Below are 26,437 nucleotides of genomic sequence, written 5' to 3'. Positions count from 1 at the left end.
ACTTCCTCAGACCTCCCAAAACCTGTTCATCCATTACCCCTTTCCCACCTTCATGCAAAAACAATAGCCCTTGATAGTCATCCCTTAGCAAGATGTATTCCTTTACCGCCTGTAATGGGTAGATCCTCTTGTTATCTGACCTGGTAATCCTCACACTTGGCTCGCATCCCTTCTGGTCCATTTTGCTTCTCCCCACGCATATTGGCAGGTCATCCTTTGATAACCTCACATCGCCCAGTTGCACACCCCCAAGGTGCAAAGTTCCTATCACTTTTGGAACCCTAAATCCTGATGCTCTCCAGACCCTTCACCGTGATCGCTCTATGCTCATCTCTCCCTATCCCCCTTTGCTGTGGCCAAGCGTCCAAAATTCTCCTCAGAAATTCACCCCTAATGGTTAGCATCCATAAAAACATTGCCTATAAAATGCCAGTCCTGTCAGTTTCCCCTAATGGTAAGTGGTGTTCTGCCTTTTTCCACCACTGAGTAACAATTGACCCCATGTTGTCATTCCTTCTCTGCATATGAGCCTTACTTCTGCTGACATCACTCATTCTCTGCATCCTTTATGGCTCCTCCTAAACTCCCCGAATAGAGAGAGGTTCCCTCCACCACCATGCAGGGCCTCCGATTTCCAAAGTTCATTATGCTTTAAATGTGACTGGACCATACTTGTAAGAGACACCACCAACTTCAAAGTGGTGCTTAAATATTGCAAGTTAACAGTCTCTTATTCAAGGATATCTCACGAGGCTTGTCTCTCTTTCTCTTTGTGTATTACTCTCCCACATTCGCTCCCTCAACCTCGCTCTCCACAAATTCACATCTGCAAGGCTCTCCTTCAGTCCCAAACTGTTCGCTTCCACCCCTTCTATCTATCCCTGTCCTCTTTCTCTGTTTCTCCCCCTACCTCTCTACTATCATGGTATATATTGCACTCTATCTTGCTGTATTCATTCATGTTATTCCATCTCCCTCCCTGACTCCTCACTGGGTACCACTCTTTCTGTGTCCTCCTCACTCAGGCTGTTACACCCTCTATCTCTCTCACGAGCAGCAGGAAAGTGCAAAAATAAACAGCTGTCATGATTTTGAGCTGACCTCAGGCCAGCAAGTCCATGACTATCAGTTCAGCAGCAAGTGAAGTGTTACTGGTGGCACAGATTATGAATTTTGTTACAACCAAAGATCAACTAGGATCTAGGAATCACATACGAGCTGACAAGGAACTGATTGTGAATGTGTTATGGTGTACTTATGCCCAGAAATTCAGTCACAAGATGTTCTTGCACTTTTGACTCACAACAAGATTTAGATCATTTTTACTTGTGTTGGAATTAGTTCAGAATGTTGGGTATTGCCTGGGAAAGCCCTGCCATGAGTGATTTTTTCTTGAAATAGAGTACCGCTAGCTTACGAGTTTACCTTTGCTACTGAGGTTTCTGGCGCTTCCTAAGATAGGTTATTCCTCAGCTAGTAATGTGGGTGAGTTCAAGCAAACAACTTTGCATCATCGGCAGAAGGAGAAGCAGCGTGGCTCAATGGTTAGAGCGGCAGACCCTGATGCAGAGGTCTGGCCCGGGACAAGGGTTCAATTCCCGCCTCAGCGGCTCTTGGACTCGATTTCCCCGGACCTGATAATTCTCGCCTCGGTGCCTAGTCTAATCATGGGTCCCACTCTGTGACTCTGGGCAATAGCTTGCTTAATCTCCACAACGGCCCCAGCAGCGCTGTGGATGCCTGGCTTCACCTTGGGGGTGCCCAGGAGTGGACATTTCACAGGAAAGCCAGGATGGGTTCCACAGCGGTATGAATACAGCGCTACGAGGCCTCCGGGTAGAAGTGCGCTATATAAATACACTACATTTACATCTAACAAAGACTATAAAGACCTTCACCTCTCCCATTTTTTGTGCAGATATTACTGGCATGGTAGTGGAAATCCCTACACATATATGTATACCAATTTGTAGTAAATATGGTGAGGGACCGGGGAGTTACTGCTACTAAATGGGGGGATTTAGGGATATTGAAGTTAGGGTTTGGGAAGGGGCATGATACATAACATACACCGACAAAAAAGTAAGACACTTGCAATTCACAAAAAATATTTCTTTAGTTTCTGCATCCCTAAAGCTGTTGAATTATTTCTAGTTTATTAATGTTTATTTTAATTGAGCTATATTAAAATTATACATTGAAATACGGTTAAAAAAATGATAATAAACTTCAATAAATAACTTATACAGTCTCTTAGGTAACTCTCCATCCCAGTGGTGAAAATCTCCACTTATAGGTGAAAAGTTACCACTGGTACCTTTTCACTTGTATATTCTGCAGTAGGTGCAAATCTGGCCTTGGAAATGTTGAACTTCAGAAATGTGGAGGGCTACACCCAGGTGTAGTATTTTATTTGATAAACAATAGAATTCCCCTAGGCCCAAGCACTAAGACTCCCTATGGGTGAGGACTGTGTAAAAATGCCCTACACAGAAAACAAATATACAAACATATATTATTTATTAAATATAACAGATAAAAAAAATACAAATGATTTAAAGCATATATCACAGATCAAAGACAACCCATCAATTTTAAAAATACTTAAAAATTAATTTAAAAGCATCCTCTATTGCACATCTTCAAGTATTGAATCCATATATATTTCTAATACTTTCTGGATTCCAGAGTGGCCAGAGGTACGCCTCTCACGATCGTCAACACGTTTTGGTGAAACAAATTATACAGACCACCTTCTTCAGGACGGTTAAAAATATATTGAATATGTAAAAATGTTTTTTCAGTTAAGATTCAACCATTGTAAAATACATGGAGTCGCCTTCTAAAGTGAATATTTCAATAATTCCTTTAAAGTCTGTTATCTTCCTCAGATTGCCTTTATATCTAGATATCTGGATATATATAGTCTTCAAATATGTGAACACTGCACATTAACAGCACCAGATACTAACATGTATAACAGGGGATGATTCACCTTTCTTGATATTTTAAAACCAAACAAATTTGCCATATATATAAATCTCACTGACCATACATTTACCCTTAAAAATGGCATGTATTCAGAAATGCTATTCGTCTGTGACCTCAAAAGGTGGTCGATTGAGTACCACAGTCCCATTAAATGTCCAAACAGCTTTAAAATGACTAAAACATCGAGGTTGGCTCCTCTCTTTGACAAAACCTCCGTGTGGCACACTAGTTGCCTATACAGCAGGTACTTGTTTGTGTGGGCATTTGGTCCATGCAATGCTTGCCCTTGCTTTTATATGCAATATATTTTTAACTGTCCTCAAGAAGGTGGTCTATATAACTTTGTCCACCGAAACAAATTGACAATCGTGAGAGGTGTACCTCTGGCCACTCCGGAATCTAGAAAGTATTCGAAATATATATGGATTCAATACTTAATGATGTGCAAAAGAGGATGATTTTAAATTAAGTTTTATGTATTTGTCTTTGATATGTGACATCTTTTTTTAAACTGTGTTTATATTTTTTTATTGTTTTTATATTTAATAAATATATTTCTGTATGTTTACTTTTTTGGGTAGGATGTTTTTGCACAGTGTACACACTTAGAGGGTCATTGAGCTTATGCGTAGGGGATTTCTATTGTTTACCTGTCTTTGTGACTCTATCCCCATGGTTTTGAAGGGGACTCTCTATTTTTGTTTCTGACTAAAGTATTTTATATGTACATGAATTGGGCCCAGTGTGCTTCCATAAGAGAAACTGAAGTGAAAATGTTTAAGGCAAATTAAATATTCTGCCTGGATTTTTTTTGCACAGTTGATAATCTTTTTGATCAGGTTCACAAGCAGGAGTAATGCTGTGTAAAATGAAAAGATTACCCTTTTTTTGCAAATGGAAATTTGCAAAAAAAATGTAGGTTTTACATTTTGTTTTACTTCCATGCAACATATCTTTTAACCAGAGCTTTAATGGGCTGTTTTATTCAACGGTGTCAACTTCATTACATTAAAACCGATGGTGTTGTCTTAACAAAATGATGTAGCTGGCAGATGGCAAGCTTTTCTAAGTTTATTTATCTCTAGTTTGAACCTGCAACAGTTGTGAAATGTTTTGGGAAGCTCATTTTCTAAAATGAGACTCTAGCCCAATTTAATGAAATGTGAAACACACATCAAAAGACAAAGGCACACATTATGATGACAAAACATGGAAGAATGAGACGCACCATATGTACAACCTACATTAAGTAAGGAACAAATAGAATGCTCTCTAACTTGAGTCTTAGGTTTACATCTGAAAAATGCTTACATTCAGTTAGTGGGATCCCACATTCAACCAGCTCTAAAACGTTAAACTTATTTTTGTACCTGCCAACCATAGAAAGAGGCCCCATGAGCTAAAACATTCAGTGTCCCAGAAAAAAAGTTAACATATCACCTATTGATTGACCAAGATGAACTACCAGGAGACTTCTGTTAACAAATATGTAGGCCTTCTTCTATCAGGCATCTCTATGGAAACCCAATTGAGTACCAATGAAATTCCAACAACTTTCAGTACTCACATACTGTAAGGGATACAATAGAATGGCTTCTGGTACTCCTTAGCATGGCGAATCATGTTTGTCTTCATGCACATGACATATATAACAAGCTTATTTCATACCAGTGTCATTTAACTCATGTCAGCCCATGTCTCCTGTCCTATGATCTTGACCTCCCAAACTAACTCCTACTGATCTTGTCCCACCAGACTCACAAACTGACCAAGACTCTATAAGCATGCCCAAAATACCTATAATTGCAGTCTTTAGCATCTCTCTTGCCATTCAATAACACTATGCACTAGGACAATCAATAGAATAATACACATTTCCTCCATTTCTGTTAATCACTGAGACACAATTAGGGATGCAAATCGATAGATAACTAAGGGATCTGCATCAATAGCAGTACATTTTCCACTAGACTAGAAATTACATGCAGCTAATCAGTATATCATAATGTTGCATACTATAGAACTAACAACAAATAGTGCAAACTAAATCTGGGCTCCATGGAGTACTTGCTACCCATTCACATAGCACACAATGTGTCATCCATGGTAGATAATCGCTATGTAAATTCACTGTAAAATATAATTTGAATATTTTTGGCTTGTCATCAATTAAGTATAGAAAGTTAAACGTTGCAATGAGTGCTGTCTTCGAATGCTCTGCTTTTATCTTGACTTTGTTAGACTGTGGAGATATTTTGTAAACCATTGTTTTTTAAAGTTATTTTTCTTTGTTTCATAAAGCATTTTATTTCTTCATGTGGTGGGAAAGTACTTTTCTTTCGGTTTTCTGTGATGCACTCTTACTTAATAAATTATACATATGTATATGACAGAGGAGATTGTTTTCAATTTAGATAAGCTTTAAAAACCTATAATTCACATTATTTCCATAAAATGCAGGCTGTATTCACAGATGTTATGTCATTAACTTAAATTATTGTTTTCCTCCACTGACAAAGATAAATATTACCTAATATTTGGCGTGAAATTAATAGTGGATAACAGAGAATAATGGGGCTAAAATGTGATCTTGAGTGCCTAATCAAATTTGCAAACAACTAGATTTTACTCTCTAGGTTGAATGCAATGTTAGCTACCTCACATCGATCACACAGTCAATAAACAGGCTTTGTCATTTCTGTATTCTAAAATGTGCTTCATGGGCTGTTGACAAACAACTCTCTGGAGCTATCCAGTGGTTGCTCCATTACGTCCTGTCTGCTTAGCCTTACCTTTCCCAAGCAGGGGCAGTGACGGGTCATCACAGATGATGTCATAAGAAGCATTACCATCCTGCATCTCGTTGCTGACTGCACTCCCATTTGCCATAGTCTTTTGCTTCCTTGTAAACAGTTTCTGCAGCCTCATGTTGAATCTGGAGGAAAAATGGCTTTATTACATTATGCTAAAAAAATGGAGGTACCATTGTTTTTTCCTGGTGGAAACTACTTTTTCTGTGAATCCCTCAGGAGTGAGAACAAACACAAGTAATAAAAAAACTATATTGGACAAACTATACACCAAATAAGTATGAAGGCTGCTTTCATACAAACCCTATTTGTCAAACAGGATTATAGGGGCATATTACCAACAACTAGCGATAATTATCGCTATGCTGGCTTAGCGGCAATATTAATATCGCTGAGCTCCGCCGATTTTTATCGCAGATAAACCTTGCTATTATCAAGGTTTATCTCAAAAGCGATAAAAATTGGCCGAAATGCATGAATATCGCTGAAAAGTCAGCGATATTCATGCATTACCGAGCTAATGCTCTTAGCCATGTTATCCACCTACCATTGGACAACATGGCTAAGAACTGCTCTGGGCAGGCGTTAGCTTTTGGAAATATTCGCGCTAAGCGCGAATATATCTAAAAGTAGGTAATAAGAGATAGCGATGTTAGCAACTGTTTCCAGTCGCTAACATCTTGGCAAGCCCACTTTGCATGTCATTAGCAATAAATATCGCTGACATGCAAAGCGGACCCCAAGATGATTGCTATCTCCTACTAGCTGTCGCTAACTGGTGTTAGCGACAGCTAGGTAATAGGGCGATAAAATTATCGCCGCTTTAGCTGGAAAAATCCCGCTAAAGCGGCGCTAAGGCCCTTGGTAATATGCCCCATAGTTTATATAACCCAACAGTAGTAGAGAAGTACAGTAGAGATTCTGAGTGGTGACTGATGAAAGAAAGTGGTCACAGACTTAGGGGGTCATTATGATTGCGGTTGTTCCGCATCCTCGGGGCCGGCGGTGGCTTCCGCCGGCCCGGGGATGCGGAAAATCCTCCATCGTAATGACCCCCTTAGTCTTGACACTACTCCAATACTTATGTATTAATCCCCCATTGGGCATCTGGGCATTATCAGGGTGAAAAGGCAAACTTTGCATCAGACTGCAGGCTTTCTGTAGCAGACCACATCTTTAATGTTCCTGGGAGACTGCTCAGGAGTCTGCATTCCACAATCCTGGAACAGGCCGGTCCACAGCTAGTTGTTTATTGAGGCATCATGTATTGTTTCGACCTCTACTCTACTTTCCAGGCTTTAACTCCCAAAGAGTTGCCCAGCACATGTTCCTAAAGTGGACATGTTAACATGCAATTATTAGGAACTCTTAAGCCAATTGAGAACAACGTCCCTCTTTCTGAATAATGTGATATAATCCCTGATCTGATCTGTGTGCATGCCTTAGGGTTGTGAAATTTCACAGCGAAGTTTCTAAGATTAAGATTGGTTCTCAGGATGGGTAGGCGATCTTCAGGACTAAGAAAATCATCCCCTGGTTGTAAGTCCACTGCCATTGCACTAAGAAGACATTCCCTACCCCTATGAGAGAACGAGATGCAGGTGCCCCATACATAGTCTGCAGACAGTATTCTCAGCTTGGTCTCCTAGGGAACCTAATTAGTTTGAATAAAAATAAATATTTCTGATAGGCCACACTCTATTCAGGAAATGTAATCTTTCTAATTTCCTCCTTTACTCTTTGTGTGGTTATACTTTGAAGTTGGGAGAGAGCAAATTGCCCAAGCAAGCCCATTTACATATCCTAATTGGATTCCCGCTTTTGCTTGTTTTACGCGTAAAATATTAAACCCCTCATAACCTTCAAACAGATTTTGAAACTCAAAATGTATTTTTTGAATTGTAGTTTTTCTCCATTAAAGCCTTTCCAGAAATATCTGAATGGATGCCTTCATTTAGGTCAAAAATCTAATTTGGGGAGGTCCAGCTCCACCACCACCAGCAAAAACATAACAGTACATCTGTTTATTTTAGAAATATTTCCATAAAACATTGAAACTATCCATAAATGCTTTTGTAACATATTATCTTTCAAAAATAATTTCAGATATAATGTATTTGCAAACTTGACATTAAGGAAGAGAATGTTCATTAAAATAAATGATATTAAAAATACAACTATTTATATCTTTTGACAATCAAAAATAATTTTACTATACCATTTTTGCGCAATCTCCTAAAACTGCTTTACATAACAATTACAAATATATCATGAAACAAATAGATATCTGCACAAGTTTAAAAAACTCAAATGTTCCTCAATGTTGCGTCATCCTCGAATATGATACTTTACAATGCACCCGTGTCAACGCGTGTCATTAAAACACATTTTTTACATCGCAAAATCCATTACAACGCATTTCGTTACAACACGTGTCATTACAACTGTTGGACTTGGCCCTTCTGGCAGGTTCGCCCCTAAACTTTTCGCTTTGGTATGTGACTTTGTGTTAGTTATTTCTGGATTCTGCTCACTTTAACCCTGTGTCCCAGTGTAAAGTACGAGCGTGTGGTGAAGTTGGCCTGCCCTCCCGTAGGAATGCATGGGGAATGTGAGTGTCTATGTTAGTTCCTGATGCGTGGGGAGTGCAGGGTTGAGTTTTGGTATGTGCGAACTCGTGATATTGAATGCTGCGTGATGATATGTGCGGCGTTACTGTGTCTAGTGTGGAAGTGCCACTTCTAGAAGTTGGCATGTCTGTGTAGTAAATGTGAAGTGACTGTCTGGCTTGTGATTGGCTGGAGCTGGCTGGTGAGCCTGGCTCCAGAAGTCAGGATGGGTCTGTCCCGGTGGTGAATAGGGAGATTTACATCCAGATGGGTGGGAGGAGTGCACCTGGGACCTGAATAGGGCTGGGCTTTCCCTACACAATGCTGGCTCCACCCACTGTGGTGCATCTGATGACTCTAGTCTGTCCAGTGAATGGGGAGAGGGGCTGAGCACAACAGAGTGCTCCATAACCAGCTGCGTCTGGTTTTCCCTTAACCCTACAGCCTTAGACAAAGGATTTATGTGTATTAAAAGAGGCTGTGACCCCATGTAAAAGGTTCTCTTTCCTGATCCTACCTTGAGGGGGGCCTGCTGCTGCTGTGCGCCAGGAGGACCGCCACTGGGGACTGCCTGCCTGCCTGGAGGGTCCTGTGAGCTGGCCCCTGGGCCCAGCCTTTGCCCCCTGCTTCCTAACAGACTCATGGACTTTTTGCCTGCCAAGCGCATGGGCAGCGCTTTATCCACACGTTCCTGAGAGCACTTGGCTTTCCCTTCTGGGGGAGTGCTTCTGCTTATAACTGCAGCACGGAGGTGCGATCGTCCCGCAGAGGGAGTCCCCGACGTGAGGATCCCCCTGCCTTTGTGCCATCTTGTGCCCCTGATGGGTGCCCACCCCGCCAGGGACGTGGTGCTTGTCTGCTGGTGCCACCTCGCTCTTGGTGTCTCGAATGGGTGCCTACCCCGCGTGTGTGGTGACTAGTGGCTTAATTATTGTGCAGGTGCCCACCCAGCGACTTGACCTTGGGCAAGCGTTGAAACCCCTAGCGGGTGCCCACCCCGTCAGGGGCTTTGTGCCCTTGTGATTGCCATGACGGGAGCCCACCCCGCCAGGGACCGTGTTTCTAAATTGGGAGCCTACCCCGAACTACCGCCGACACAAAGTGAAGATACAGAGGGCCGCCGCTCTGCCTGTGGTGACCCGGAAGTGCTCCGACGTAAAGCAGGAAGCGGCGGGAGCCTACCACGCGCTCCTGCACCACAGAAAGGAAGCCGGTGTCTCTCCCCCGGCGTTGCCAAGTGCGAGTGAGAGCCCCGGAGTACAGTGGAGGAGTGCGGAGGGAGAGCCACGAGGAGCGGGAGCTCTCGTGCAGTAGCCGCCAACGAGGACCCAGCGAGGGCGAGCCTGCCCGCTGCACCAGTGAGTCCGCCGAGAGCAGAGAGCCCGGTAAGAAGGGGTCGGGGGTTGCTCCGGCGTGTTCCTTGAGTGGCCCCACTTGATAGCAGGCAGCTCCAATGAGACAGATACCGAGTGGCCCCACCAGTGAGCGGACCACTCCAACGATCCTGAGGGCATTGTTGTTGCAAGTTGTATTCAGAGCCCACGAGAGGCTCCTGGGGGCATTTTGTATCTCGAGCCCACGAGGCTCCAATGTCTGGGGCATTTCTTTTGCGGTAGAGCGGCCCCGGATGACAGCGGGCTGCTTCACGTTGTCCAGCAGTCCTTGTTGCTTTAGAGCCCACGAGGTTCCTGAGGACACAGTTGTTTTATTCATAGAGCCCACGAGGCTCCCACTTTGTTCTTGGGCACTGTTGGTTATTTGGAAGCCCAGAGGAGAGCCAGGAGCACGCTGGTGCCAGGCTCCGTCCCCCAGCTGCCCAGCACTTAGTGGGCAGCTGCATCATTTAGACCCTTGCGCCTTCTTCTTTGGCTGCCTGCGCAGCCAGCCCAGACATTGTCGATATTGCTCCTGTGAGCCCTTGAGAGGTCAAGTTGGCCTGGGGTCAGTTCTGTGGTCTTTTGCGCAAATGTGATACTTGCCTAATGTGATTTCTGCATAATATGCAATGCCTGTAGCCCTATCCACATAAAATGTGTATATGCTTAGGAGGTTGTTTTTCCTAGTATAGGTTATGCTAGTGAGTTCATGGTTCCCTGCATGATATATGCCTAAGGTGTTTAGGATTGCGTAGTGTGTACTTACCTTACCAAGTACTTATTCCTGACAGTTGTCCATGTGGCCCTGTCCTGTGTATATAATCCCCTGTAAATTCTGCCCGTGCCAGTTGGCACAGTGTAGATTGTGTGTTTATTATCTGTTTGGTATAATACAAAGGCTATTTTTATATATAACCTTGTGTGGAGTTTTCTTTGTGGTGGACCTTGGGTGTTGTTGCTGGGTACGCGCGCAAACGCTTTACACATCGCTCCGGGATAAGCCTGACTGCTCGTGCCAAGCTAGGAAGGGGGTGATCAGCGGTTATCTTTGGCGTGTAACTTCCTTGCCCTAACTAGAGTGGTGGTTTCTGCCTGGCTTTGGCGCAAGCCTTAGCCAACCAGAAATCCTCATTTCTGTTCTCCACACACTACATAAATATGTGGATATCGTCCGCCTCTGGAAATTTACATCTTGGACAGCAATATACTGTCCCTGTTACCTTAGTCAGCTTTTCTGGGGACCAATATACTCTATGAGCCGTAAAGAGGTGATTTCTCTTCAGAGCAGCCGGTTTCACTAATTCCTGTAGCATTGAGAAAGAGTCATACCAAACCTTATATATGTCTCTTGTATTCCCCGCATTCTCTCTATAGTCCTCCCCCATAATCTAATTACATCAGTCTTTACCTGGTCTTCCTGATTAAGTAATGCACCATACCAGTGTGCCACTTCTTTATTCCGGATTCCTCCTCTCATTATTTAGTCTAAAACTTCAGAATAAGTTTCTTCGTCTTGCCAAAGTTGGGTTGACCACCATGAAGCTATTTGATAATATTTAAATCTTGTCAATAATCCGTGAGTGAGCTTACACAATGCTCCCAACTTATCAGGTTACAACCTACTTGTAAATCCCCCCAACACTTTATTCCCCCTCTTGTTCTTTTTTGAAAGCTGTTCTGTAGAGACCAATAGATTTAAGCATTGGTATGGTTTTCTTCAGTTTACCAAATGATTATCAAATGAATTCACCTATGTATAACTTTATATTCTTTGTGATTATTTTAGCTAGGAGAGAGGTTTTCCGGCTCTGGAAGTCAGAAGATCCCCCAGTATTTTCAGAATTTTTAAGAAATGTAATATGTATAAGTGAGAGTGACATGGCATGTGATATAAAAAGTAAGGTGAAGATATGGGCAAACGTGTTATGTTGGAGAGAAAGTGACAATGGGTACAATGATTAAGCGAAAAAGAGAACACTGAGGATCCTATTTCCCCTAGTAACTAAGGGGGCTGGAACCGAATACAGTGAACGGGATTGGAGAAGGTCTCAGTGGAACTAAGAAAAGAACGCCCCATCTTTTTCCGAGGCCTATCCGAAGGGTTGGCAAAAGGCAAGGAGTAGATGGAGGTATTTTATTATGAGTTCTTTTTTTTTGGCAATACGAGGACAACAGCAACAACAAAAAAAAGAAATCCCCATTTCTAACAACATTGCATAATCCATTACAACCCAATAACTATTCTAACTCCGCTGGAGTGTTACTTTGGAGAATGCGTTGTAATGGATTATGCGTTGTAATGACATGCGTTGTAAAGGATTTCGCTTTGAAAACATTTGTTGTAACGACACGTGTTGTAATGTGTGCATTGTAAACGATGTTTCCCGTCATCCTCAGCCCAGGTGCATGCAAATGATCATGCCACACATGGAGGTTGGTATTACAAGTCTTTATTCTTCAGAGTGTAGCCAATAACTGCATGTACTACATACTGAATTTCTTAACCACACCCAATCAATTACATCACTCTTCTACAGAGTACACCAGGGACCAAAGAGGTCCAACTACTTCTAAGATACATGACACTACACTCCATATCTGTTTTAAAAATTCCAAGGCAGTTTGTTAAAGAGAAATACTAATTTTCCTCAATAGGGGGGGATCAGGTTTTTCTTATGATGAGAGCGAAGAAATCATGCTGAGAATTATAGCCTTTTAAAACAGTAGAGCCCACAAAACAATCTGTGCCTCATAAAACCATTTAAACCTTTCTAGGCATTTAATATACCATAGGCTGCTAGGCGGTACTGTAGCTGTACTTGAGGTTTATGTAGTTTCCCGTACTTTGTGAAGTAGTATAAGCAAAACTGCACATTTCATAAAGTTTGCAAAGGTTTTTTACAACAACTGTGAGACCACAATACAGAACTTTGGTTCAGATGTAAAAAGCATTTTGCATGTACAAAAAGCAAAATGTGATTCAGTAACTTGTTACCGAATCGCATTTTGCATTTGTGATTCGGTATTTGGAAGGGGCATTTTGAGGGCAGCCCTTCCAAATACCGAATTGATATGGTATGTATTACTTTTTTGCAGCCGAAATATAGTCACAAAACAGTCATACTTTACCGCCAGTGATTCATTTGAGGGTGGGAAAGAGGTCCCCTGGGGACTCCTTCCCCTTTGAGAATATACATTAAAAAAAATGTTAAGAGCAGGCAGTGATCCCAGGGACCACTGTCTTCCCCCAAAAAATGAAACTGCGAAGTTTATTTTTTTCTTTTTTAAATGCATCCAGTTTTCCCTTAAGGCTAAACGGTCTGCATAAAAAAAAGATTGCTTTCTCAAAAAGCAATCACAGACATGGTGGTCTGCTGACCTCAGCAGGCCACCATCCCATTGATGGCTGTGATTCCTACTGGGTTTCAAATTATGACCTACTTCATTAGTATGCATGAGGTACGTCTATTTGCGACCCACTATGAATCGCTATTGAAACTTAAAACTGTTCCATACATGAGGAATACCGATTTCCTCAGTGCAATTCTCTCTGAATTGCAATTAGGAAATCCGTATTTCTAATGTTAGTACATCTAGCCATTTGTGTTTTAATGAAAAAAATCGGCAAATGTAGTTTTTGTAAGCGATGTTTACTGCTAGATATGTTTTGCAGGGAAGGTTTGCCTATTGGGCAAAAAATAAAATACATTTTACATTTGCTGGTTTATAAACAATGTTGAGATGTCCTCATGTGTGCTGTATAAGACATTGTAGAGATTCGAGATCTGGAGGTAAAGTGCAGTGGATAGGTATGCATAGTGCTGTGGGTGAAGTGGCACTGTTGTCCATCCATCTTAGAGGCCACAGAGTCCCAATAATGGCTGTCTTTTATTGCTCAAGCAGGGAAGGCTTGCACCACAGTCCATGGTATCCTTTCAATTCCACTGGTGAATAGGATGCCCTCAAAGCTGTGTTGAAATCCCCTTTGCTGATTTAAAACAATCCCTTTTCTTGAGGATTTTGTAACTCCTGATACAACTTTAATAAGGCAGTTGTATTGAGCCACCCAGACTCACTCAGCTTGCCCTCACCCGATTGTGCACCAAGCAATCCTCCGGCCAGGCGTGACCAGCGACTATAAAATAAATGGGCGTAGACTGCACAAGGACTTATTGCGGCACCATACAACCTGAGTGCACATGTGTTCTTGTGGGCCAGGGGAATCTGTGTGGGCCTAACCAGCGGGCCCCTCTACCACCACGAGGGTGCCCGCGACTACAGTGGACCCAGGCTGGACTCACAAAGGACGTCTGCTGCAATAGGGAGAGGTCAAGCAGAAGCCTGAGAATCTCATTTATCAATGCAGAAGGCTCCAGATATGCCCTTTAGCAGTGTATGGCAACCTCTGTAGGAGAGAGTCTAAACTAATGGAACACTGAAAATCCTCACAGAATTGTGCCCACAAAGTGCATGATATTTTACTGTAACACTCCAAAAAATATATAAATAATCATTTTTAAAATAGTACTGGGCAAGGACAGTAATAACGCATTGTTGGCATGCCATCTTAATTGTTGCATATTACAAAGAGACTCCTGATTTACAATCAGTTGTGCAGCGTCTCCTGTTGTAAACACTTCTTGCACAAAGTCCAGCACAATTACCTGCTTCCCATGAAAGAATATACAGTGATTGATGCAGCCAATACTCTCTGTCAAACCATGCAGTTTCATTTCCTATGCGTGGGCATGAGCAATGAAACTACATTTCCCCGAGGAGAAGCAGACCTATGAAGTTCTGCATTTGAAAAACAGTTTGTTGCTGCCTAACAGTAATAACAATCACTCCAGTCATAAAAAATATGCTATTTTGTAGCACATTGCTTCTATATTTGGATACACCAAAGAATTATGTAGACGATTTCAACTTTTTATCGTTTAACAGCGAAAGATATTTTTTATTTTGTATGTCAACATCTTTAGTTGGATAGGGGAAACCCACTTATTTTGCTCTTTTTGCATCCTTTTGGTACACCAACCGTTTTAAAGTTACTTTTCGGGTTTTACACAGAGTTTAGAGCAGCTTCTTGGGAAGACCTGCAGTCCACCTAAAAAATAAACTGAATCCCATAAGCCGTAAAGGAATTCGCGGTCTTTCTATTGTCAGATTTTTTTTGAATGAATAATAATATCTAAAACTAACCATGATTTGTGGCTTATCTGCCCCATTTTAGGTCAGTAAGCTTCCACAAAATAGTAGTGGTATGATTCAGCAGATAGATTCATTTTTGTTATGCCATTTTAATAGCATTTGTAAAACGTACGTTGTAGCAATGGCTTTTTTTCACTTCAATTTTAGCAAGATTCCAATAGTTCAGTTTAAAGAAAAAGTGGAATTAGTGGGACTGGTACCTGTATGAAATGTTTGTCAATTAGAAACTGACTGCCTGATATGAAAGTATTAAGAGAAGTTTTAAGTTAGTAGAAGGTAATAGGCATTCTAATCAACAAAATATTTCCCATCCACACCCCCAAAAAATGTACAATCAACATGTTCTGTAGATCATGCTGGAATGAATGTGGCTGCTGGGTATAAAACTACAGAGGAAGGTTTTCATGCTCTTGTATCTATAAATAGCTTGCCTGAAGAAATTAGGGATTTCAAGTAGATTGAATGATGGAAACAGAATTAAAGCTGCTCTCCTAAATTTTAACACTTTCTTCAATAGAAAGTACACTTTGTGCTAGAATCAGAAGAAAATGGAGGGAGAAAAGTAGGATCGTACTTACACTCAAAAATTAGATCTAAGGACCTTGTGAACTAACTGTTTCCTTAGAACATATTGGTGCCAAAGAACCATCTCTTAAGCTTCTCGGCTGAAGTAGAGAACTCCGTTGTGGCTCACTTTCACGATATTTGTGCTGTGTCCTCTCTAAACTTAAAATTGATGTTTTATGCCCTCGGCTGTCAATGACATCAATCTCAAGTTCAGTTCAACAAGTGGAGAGTTTTTATTACAAAAAGAAATGGAAGAAGTTTCACTTGTACATTACAAGGCAGCAGACACTCAAAGAGATCTTAGCCTCAGATGCTGAAGAAATAGCTCAGTAAGAAAAGAGAGAGGAAAATCACTTTAAGGGTCTAATCATTCTGATACGATTCCAACAGGTGTGGAATATCCTTTTTTGTACATAAAAGGAAAACTAAATCACTATAGGAGATCAGCCATCCGTCGACACAGAATTAGAAGAGTTTTTCCAGGACGATGAAGGAACATAAAAATAATTATTTTTCATGCCTCAGGTCACAAACCTAGAACAATCTTGCACTGAGCTGGGGAAGAGAACTGAAAGACCACAAGAGATCATTCATTATCATACCCTCACCCGCAGAAGTCGCAAAAGCATTGGTGGAGCAAGGGAAGATAGCAATCCTCATATATATTAAATCGCGAAACTGGAAAAAAAGCACCCCAGTATATTATTTGTGGGTTTCTAACGCGCTAGAACCGACTCCCGAAGGAGTATCTCTGCGCAATAGACCGCTGGGGAACCCGTCCTGGCTTTCCCTGTGAGATGGTCCCTACTGGGTATCTCCAAGGTGAAACCAGGCATCCCCGGCGTACGTGGGGGGCCGTTGTGGAGATGAGGCAAGCTAATGCCCAGAGTTGCCGAATGTGATCCCTGGTTAGAGTAGGCACCAAGGTGAGAATTATTGAGTCCGCTGACCCTGGTCCACGACCCTGCCGCGTCGTCGGGAATTGAACCCTGGTCCCGGACTGTTCTCTGCTCCCGGGTCTGCTGCCTCTAACCAGTGAGCCACACCACTCCACTTATAAAATATAAATATATATAAAATGAGAACAAAGCTCCAAAAGGCAATTAATCATTCTCATAGCTTTTTAGCATCACTCAGAAACTCAAACATGAAAGCAACAGTCCCCATACATAACTCACTACAAACATATGCTCCTCCAACCACAAATGCAAGCGCTGGCCTTGAATCAAATTCTAACAAGGCAACCATATTTCAAAGATCCACTTGCACTAAATCAGACAAGGCAATTTGCACTATGCCAGCATGCATTAAATCAAATAAAACCACTAAATCAAAACAGATCCTCTAAAGTGACAGCAATGCAGCAATAACAAAACCAATCCTTTGCACCACATGCATAAGACAAACTTCTGAAGAATATGAGAAGGGGACCAGAAGAGCAGCACTACAAGAAGAAGCTCTCAGGAAGAACGCATCCCATTCTAGGAAACCCAGCATTATCACAAAACATACCAGAAATAAAAAGCAAAAGGATGAGCAAATCTCTTAAATACTTTAGTGATAGAATCTAACTACGGAAAACATATAATTAGGTATGAGCAATAATTAGCTGCTAAATAAATGGCAGATGAGGACTATGATCTCCCACTGTCCTCTGCCCACAAATCATCCACAACTAATAACTTTGACTATTTTTTAGCATTTTTGTTCTAAGGGAAATATGTTGATAAAAATTGTCTTTTCCTGATATTTGAAGGTCTGGTTCTTAAATACATTTATTAAAATATGATGAACGGAGATGTGAAAATAGCTTGTTCTATTATTCAAAATTATTTATGTGCAACCACAACACATGAATCGATTCCTCTAAAAGGGTTGAGTCAGGTGTGATATTACACCGGCCCGGTATGGTATTCCAGGAGCGGGGAGTGGGCTCTCAGTTAAAAGATACCTTGCTGTTAACAAACATATGCAGGCATATTTCCATCCTGTGTATGGTTAGAAATTGATTTCTTCAAGGGCAGGGGTAAATTCGAATCAAAGCTCAGAATATGTAGAGGTCACCTCCAACATTGGTATGTGTGTGGGGAAAGGGTTTTCTTTCCCCATACACCGGGGAAATATTTTCTTTAAAGCAAGAAAGAAAGTTATCATGTGCAAACCTACATTTCCTAGCAATTTGAAGAGACGTAACTATACATCATCTAAATTCAACTATGTGTACATGTTTACAAATGTGAATATTCCTTGAAAGCAGTGACTGTATCAGCTTCTCTGATGCAATTCTGGATTTTTGTGAATTCTATTACAATATTAATTTGCTCTAAATATAAGGTTAAACCTTTCAAAATAAATGTATGATTTTGTTTTTTTGAACTGGTCGCAACTGTTTATTTTCTTCCTGTGTGTAATTCATGCCCACCATCAGTTGCTAGTGGTTTAAACTTGCTATCGTTTATTGTATTTAGATCCATGCACAGCCAGTTTGTACAATTAAATCACGCCTCTGTCCGGTATTTCCGGATTTACCCATACACCACGTATCTTGGGTACCTAGACACACCGTAGTTTTATCCAGATGTTGCTGCACCCACATTAAATTATTAAACTCATCTGTGCACATATAGTAGAGAGGTAATAGGAGGCAGTGGGTGACATGTATGCACTACCTTGGATCTAGAGGCTGGCATCTCTGCCCCCCACTTTCCCAGGGAGCTCTTATATGACAACACCAAGTCTGCCTCCGTCATTACATTTCAAGAACGGTGCAGCATTTGTGATCCACAACTCCTCAATAACCCCTGCCACTTCATAACAACCTTATCTTCCTTTCAGTCACCAACTGAAGCAACTTAACAGGAATCAGCTTCCCCTGTCTCCGGATGTTCTAGAGATCTGAGACATTCTTATACCACCACTCAATCCAAAACTTTGCTACTCACTTCGACGCTCGACCGACTGAATACAGCATTCACCCATCTGCTTTAAGCATGTACCAATCTCTAGCATTTACTGCACTCACACCAGCACACAAGCCACTGACTACACTACTCTCTCAACTCACCACATTCATTCCAAATTTGCTCCATTCACATTCACTCCAGCACTCACCCCACTCATTGCCCTTCTAATTGCATACACTCTGGCACGCGCTGCACTCACTGCAATCGCTCACCAAAGCAAGAACTAAACTCACTCCGCCACTTATTCCGAACTCAACTAAATCCCACCAAACACTTACTCAACTCTCTCCAGTACTAGTCCTACTCACTATCTTAATAACTACAGTCACTGCCGCTCTTCACCCAATCACTCTTGCTCTCTCACTGGAATATATACTTCTCCGAATCTCAAAACCCACTACAATCATTTCAACACTCATTGTTCTAAAGAAACACTCACTCTACTCACTCGAGTACTCCCACTGCACACTCTAACATTCAGGAGAGTCAGCCCAGCAATCCTTTCATCTATTCAACTACATCCCAAATAACTTGATCCTTTTCCCTAATCTCATACCTTTGCCATGTATTTCAAACACTCTTTCTATTCTTTTTACTAGGCTAACATGACTGTTGGCAGACACTGAAAAGCGCACATTCACAGGTTAAACAGCACCAATACATCCCTGCTAATGCCTATAGAAGCCTTGGTAAATTAATATTAACTTAACACTAATGCCTCTACCCAATCAGCACATCCTTTCTACATCCACAGACTTACTTCTTAATATGCTCCCTTCTCAATACTAATCCAGCAATCACAAATAACAACAACAAGTTGATTGATCAAAATATGTGAATGAATGTTTAACTCAATTTTTTAGGGTGGGTTTTCATTCTATCATTTCATTGCCTGTATTCGCCTTTGGAGTCATTGAAACAATTGCCCACATGCATCATCGAGAATTGCATTCACAAACGGTGCGAATCGCAATTTTCGGCCGTTTGCAAATGCAATTCTCAAATTTGGGGTGCATCATGCTTTTCGCAATTTTAGGAATCGCAACCATATTGCAATTTCTAAAATTGCGATTGCATTTAAGAAATCGCAATTTGAGATTTCTTAAATGCAATTTAGTTGACCTTCATGCTAATTTGCGAAAACTTACAAAAATGCACAAAAATGTATTTTTGAAAGTTTCATGTTACACACACACATGTCCTTGGGACATGTGTGTGTGAAACTTGCACTTAAAGTTACATTTATGAGGTGCAAGGGGGGGGTCCTTTGGACCCCCCTCTGCACCCTTGAAAATGCATTCACAAATTGCGATTCGCAAAATGCCAATCGCAATTTGTGAATGCCTTCCCATTCCTTATTTGCGATTCGCAAATTGTGAAACGCAATTAAGGAATTTTTAGAAATCGCAAATAAAAATGCGATTTTTTGATGCATAGCAATTTGTGATTTCTAAATTGCGATTCCTTAATTTTCGCAATTAAGAAATCACAAATGCTAACTTTGATGCATGTGGCCGCATATGCCCAATAGCCTTGGCCTACTCCAAAAGGATCCGTCCAGACAAACTTCTGAGGCCAAGTCCACTCCAACTGGAAAAAAAGCAATGCCAAAAGTGTTTCAACCTTGTTAGGCTTCAATTTTGTGGGGCAGTGTTAGTTACCATGGCCCTGGGATTTAAGTCCCAAAACTGGCCAAACTAGCTCCATCTTAAGGAGACTCATCCACACAGTAAAATAACAGATGGATGGGAATGCTAGAATCAAAATTAGCTCCTAAAGATTTAATTCAAAGCGCGCGTCAACGTCTATGTTTAGATCTATGTTGAGTACACCCCAAAATGTCTTCCAACTGCTGAGATCATTAACAATTTATCCTATTGACGGTCCCATGCAGCAGTGGGAACCGATCAACTCCCAACTCAACTATGCTAACTCATTCTGCATATACCAGACCAAACATCAAATTTTCTTTCTCCATCTGTTCTGGAAAACCAGAGCCTTCAAGTGTCAAAATAATTCTGCAAATCGACTGCAGCCCATAGCTGATATTGGAATTGGAATTTCGAATACCTCCAAAGCATTTTTCGAAACTCATTAACATGGAGTATCCAGGAAATATTTGAAGAATTTAAAGTTTTCTTAACCTCTGGTCTTCGTGGTGATTTACTTGGTCCTTCAAAAAATCCATTTTGCACAGGGTGTGTAATACTGTGACATCGATAACCATTGGTGCCAATTAACTCACTCATTTATCCTCCCATACTAGTACTTGAGTCCTAGTAAAATATCCCCAGTTTCTGTGCCTTAGTGTTCCATATTTGTTTGTAATATCAATTCAGGCTTTAGGAGCGATCCAGGATTTAGGAGCAATGTTCCAATCAATGAGGCTTTCTTTCATCACCAGGCATTGTGGTAAGTACCACGCTGTTGTGGGAATTACACTCAGTTTGGCAACTCCCCAGTGCCTCAATAAGTGATTGAGTTACAGCCGAACTCCAACATCCAAACATAATAAATCAGTCCCTTTACCTACTCAAACGTTCTACCTAAGTCTGTCTTTTTTCAAGTTTTTTGTTGTTTTGCGGTCTTTGTTGCAAGGGGCCAACAAAGACTACCTGAAGTGTACCCTCAGATAAGGCAGGATTGAATGACACATGGTCATGTTGGTTATATCATTTTATGGTTTCTATTTCCTTGCAAGCTCTCATTAAACCGCAAAGGGTGTGCCACAAAACAATCTTTCTAATCCAGACCAGATATTGAATGGATCCTCATGTTTGTCACTCTGTACAAGAGTAGTTTGCCACTTGGGAATTGCATTGATTATAGTACAGGATGGTAGAAAAAGGTATGAAAGTTGTTCTCTGGAAAATACTATATGAATTTTGGACATATCTGGTTTTCAAATGGGCAGGTTCCCCTGCACCATATTGATTCTGCATTGAGCAGCATAATATAATTGACAGTTGGGTAAGACAGGCTCATAACTTTATGTGCATGGGGCATAATGTATTCTTTCTCTCTCCCATCCTTTCATCAGTTTATGGATAAATGGCACACACTGGCAGAACAATCTGGGAAAGTATGTGGCTCTACTACCACTGATCTTGGTTTCTTTACATGTCTCAAAGTAGATACCCGAAAGATGATTAGAGAGTATTTTCTGTTCCATTGCTTAAATGGGCCTCCCACAAAGCACTACTATTTGCCTAGAGAGAGCTTCAAATATGTTACAAAATAAGTAAGGGGTTGGAATGGTCATCCTTCTCTGTTTAGGGAGGTAAATGGTAAGAGGTTCAAGTTTCTACCCGCTTACATTTTCTAGTTCCAAATATTTTAGGTTGGAGAGTATGACATGGTCATATCATTTATTCCATATTCCTTATATTGAGAATTTAGATAATGTCTGGATCCTAATTGGGGCACCTTTCACCTGAAAAAAATGGCAGATCCCTTTGGAAGCGGTTTGAGCTCAGCAATAATCCTGTTCAGACATATTCAAGAACTATGTTTTCTCTTCCCTCTGATCATATCATAGTAATGTTGTCAGTGCATTCCTATAGTGGGAGGCCTTCATGCCATGCAAGGCCTAGAAGTCTGCCCAGGCCTACAGGATTTAGCTTCCTACTTGAAGGACAGGAACCGCCTGCGGGGGATTTCATAGTGACTTAGGCGGTGTTCATGTTGTGATACGCAGGTGGCAACAATTATTGCATGTGACTATGATTTCACATGAGTTCAAACAATATCTTATCTCTGTTATTGGTGGCCCATGTACACAATGCTATTCACCTAACTATGGAGCCCATTAGGATGTCGGGCGGATCGCCACCACCGGCATGGCAGTGGCGATCCGCCCGACATCCGACCCCGGCCACCACCTACTTCCCCCCGCCATATTGCAATGGCGGGGGGACCGCGGCGGACGGAAACACCGTCCGCCACTTTTCAGCCACGGTCGCCTTGCGGCCGGGGCGGAAAAGGGTTCATATGGCTGGCCTCATGCAGATGCCTTTCCGTGGCGACAATGCCGTCACGGAAAGGCATGCGGTCTTTACTTTCGGGGCCCCCTGCGGGCCCCCATGGTGAAGGCAAGAGGGGAGGTGCACATGGGGGTAACTGTGGTACCACCCTGCATTTGCATACACAAAGCGGCAGGCACCGCGCGCTGCCGGCCGCTTTGTGTATGCAAATGCATGCCTTCATTTTTAACATTGCTGCGGGAGGTGCTTTGAGCCCTGCCCGCCGCAATGTTAAAAGCCCACCATCCAGCCCGCCATCCAGTTATGACATCCAATCATAGTGTATTGCAATTTGGGACCTACCTCATGCACATTCATGAGGTACGTCGCATTGTGACCTACTCTGATTCAGAATTTTGTGTACTGACCCATTAGTTCATTGGTTGGTTTGCAAAATTCCACACTGGTCACAAAAATACTGGTTGCAAATTGCAACCAGTATTTTGCGATCAATGTTTAGTACATCTAGCCCAAATTAACTATTTTTCTTTCAAGGTATTCATATGTACATTATGTTACAGTGCTTATTTTATCTACATTTACCTTTCTCTGAAATGTATTTCCTCCTACACATTCTAGTTCTGTTACAAGTCTTTAATTTCTGTATCCTATAATTTCACTTTTTGTTTACATAGCTGTTAGACCTGGGGGACCCCAGTTGGCTGAGGTAGGTAACTTAGGCCAAATAGGGACCCTTGCTTCCACGACAGGGAAAGGAAGGACACCTTCTCAGATAGCCCTCGCTCACCCCCTTGGTAGCTTGGCACGAGCAGCCAGGCTTATCTTCAAGGCAAGTGTGAAAAGTATTTGCAACCATGCTCTCAGTAATTCAATGATGACACCACAAATGGACTCCACACGAGTTTCATAAATACGAGTATAAAGTTAACTAAAAATATATACGTTTCTCCATATCAAACGTTCAGGGGCTTCAGCTCTCATAGTTATACCCCTAAATGTCTTTGAAGTCTTTGTGTACAGGGGGGCACTGACCCTTGTTCAAACCAGTTCTGGGTGCCATTACACTTTACACAAGGAGCACTTGCACTTGGGCATTGATCAGCAGTGGCAAAGTGCCCAAAGCATCTAAGCTGGCAACACTATGTCAGAAAAAAAGGTCTAGGGGGAAAGCAAAAGGTTTAGGAGAACTTTAGCCAAAAAGGGCCTAGTCCAACAATAGCCAAATCTCATCTGAAGTATTTCATCCATTTATGGAGGGCGCATAACAAATTCACAGAACACCATCCTTGTGTCAAGTGTCAAAAATGCATCAAATACTGCTGACTATTAAATATGGCTCTCCAAATGACATCTGCCTAGCTACGTTTATGCATATCCTTCCCACTCTTCCATAACTCCTCCTTAACCTTGCTTCTTAATGCCTCCTTCTTCTCGGGATTGTGCTTAGTGATTGGAAGAGGAATGTTGTTAAACCTTTATAGAAGAAGCTACCCCGAGACCATAACATGGAGTGTAAATACAAGCATATTTCCCTACTTCTATCTGGTGCCAAACTGGGGGAGAAATATCTGGCCCAATAACTTTCTAATGATCTAGAAAAATAAATACTATTGGATGAAGTTCAGGTTGGCTTCTGCCCTGGTACGAGTAGAGACATTGTCATGCTATTAGTCTTCAATGAAGTGGGAATGAACCTCAAAGCAGGCTATGCCTTGGAAATTATTTGATTAGATTTGTCTGCCGCATTTGATATGGTTGATCATATCATTCTTTTGTACTGAATGGCCACCATTTGAGTGAGTGGTTCTGTTCTCTCCTGATTTTCTTCCTTACTTACTGGACGTAGCCAATCACTTTTCACCTTCAAATCCACCTCCTCAAAAGTTGGCCATGGAGTTCCACAGGGGTTGTCTTTATCCCCCATTCTATTTATTATATATAACTAAGGCCCCTCACCTACATCATTAGAACCTTTGGCTTGGATTGCATGTGTTATGCATATGAGATTGGACCAGCCTCAGGAAGAAATTCAACATACTCATTTATCCTGCTTTTTGGACATCCAACCTTGGATAAACTATTAAAGCTAAATGATAATAAATCAGAGATGTTAATATGTCGCCCCGATTTTCTATGGAAGGCCTCACTCTTTTTCTAATCAGTATCCCTTATTCATTCCTAATCCTAGATGCCTCCTGGTGGAAGTGTGCTCTATAGGTTTCTCATTCATTCATTCATTCATTCATTCATTCAAGTGTGACACATTCAGCAAGTCTTTTTTTAATCAACCACACAATCCATTCTGGGATTTGTATTTTCATTAACAAGATTGAAAATGTTGCCTCAAAAATCCTTGAATGGAAAAATCTAGGGCTTGTTGAGGGTGTCACGCACGATATTGGGGCCCTTAGCTGCTGTGTTAGTTTGAAATCTTCAAGAATGCTGCCACAAAAATTGGTTTAAACTGGAATCCTTAATTAAATATTTATGAAATATTAATAAATAGCTAATACATTTCAATGAAATCTGCTGCAAATTGCTGCAGAAGTGCAGTATCATGCAGCCAAATGTCCCCATCTTAAACAATAGTCTGATATACTGGTAGGTGTGAATAGGGATAAAAAACACACATGAAACCTCACTATCATGGACATTTCGACAGCTAACACCAGGTAAAATAGCTAGATGAGAGAAAGTTAAACAAGTTAAAGAAGAGTTTAAATGTAATAGCAATGTGAAAAAAATGTTAAACAAGATGATTGGCTGCCAGGTGCAGTAAAACCAATTCCCCCTTAATTTCCAATTATCAAGGCACGCTAACTGCCTAATTCTAACTCAGATTACTATGGGATTCCCGCATTTAGAATTACCAATACCAATCCCTGAGGTATTAGTAACTCTGGGTGGCGAAATACCAATGCAGCATTAAAGGCCCTCTTGAAATGATTTAAATAACAAAAAAAGAGTCTTGACTCAAAACTCAGCAAGGCTGAGTCAACAATAAACTGAGAAAACAATACACCTGCCTGTGCTGAGAAATTGTTTCTTAGAACGCAACCGATGATAAAGCATACATGAAAAAATAGCATGAACACTTGCACTTAGAATTGCAACTTTTAATTCAATTTTTTCTCTGAAGACTATTATTATTTTTAGTCTTTTGTCTTTTTAGTGCATGAGAATACAAACAACATGAATGAAATTATACATTTATATACAAACAGAAAACACACATTGGTATGTACATAGTTCCAACAAACTCACACTCAACACATTCTTGGCCATCCAATCATACAAAAACCACATTCATACTGGTCCCAGTGTCATGAAAACAATTGTGTAAAATAAATGACAATCCTGTTTGTTAATTTTTACACATAACTCAGATTTTTCAAAAAATTTTGGGAAGAAAGCGATATTTCAATACAATTAGTGCATTAGATATAGGACAAATGACAGGGGACCGGGTCAGGTCGACGCGTTTCGAACCCTACAATTCTGGGGGTTCTCTTCAGGACCACAGTCTGACTAGAAAGAAAAGAGGACAAAATCATCACTAACCAAAACCTTCGAGATCACCATCTCAACCTATGTACAGTTTCCCTCAGCCTACCTCGACAAGTGGGACGAGTCTCCACAGAAAACGAGAAGAAACAGGTGTATTCCCAGTGAAGAGGGAGCGAGAGGTGCTGCAAGAAAGATAGGATATTCTCAATCTCACTGCGCGTTTCCAACATAACTGTGCCTGGGCTGGTTGGTACAATGGGTCTGTGCGCTTACCTTTGAGTAGCACGCGTATGCTCAAAACAATGCTTCCCAGTCGGGACGTGCACGGTCCGAGGGCTCGGATCCGGCGTCACTGAAGCTGGGGAAAGAAAGGGTAACGCGGGTTACCGTCATACAAAAGCGATCGCGTGGTCTTTTACT

General features: G+C 41.4%; 1 protein-coding gene across 1 annotated transcript in view; it reads right to left on the bottom strand.

The window, feature by feature from the left end:
• Nucleotides 1-26,437, bottom strand: part of LOC147690097 (sodium/potassium/calcium exchanger 4-like) — a 609,516-nt gene that overhangs the window by 158,239 nt on the left and 424,840 nt on the right. Inside the window, exon 10 of the mRNA XM_086936639.1 lies at nucleotides 5,841-5,926. Within this exon, the coding sequence (XP_086792765.1) occupies nucleotides 5,841-5,926 (86 nt within the window). The remainder of the gene's footprint in view (nucleotides 1-5,840; nucleotides 5,927-26,437) is intronic.

Source organism: Lissotriton vulgaris, chromosome 9, assembly GCF_964263255.1.
Source record: "Lissotriton vulgaris chromosome 9, aLisVul1.2, whole genome shotgun sequence".
Classification (NCBI taxonomy): Eukaryota; Metazoa; Chordata; class Amphibia; order Caudata; family Salamandridae; genus Lissotriton; species Lissotriton vulgaris.
Note: the sequence above shows the minus strand (reverse complement) of the source record. Positions and strands in the feature narration are given on the sequence as shown.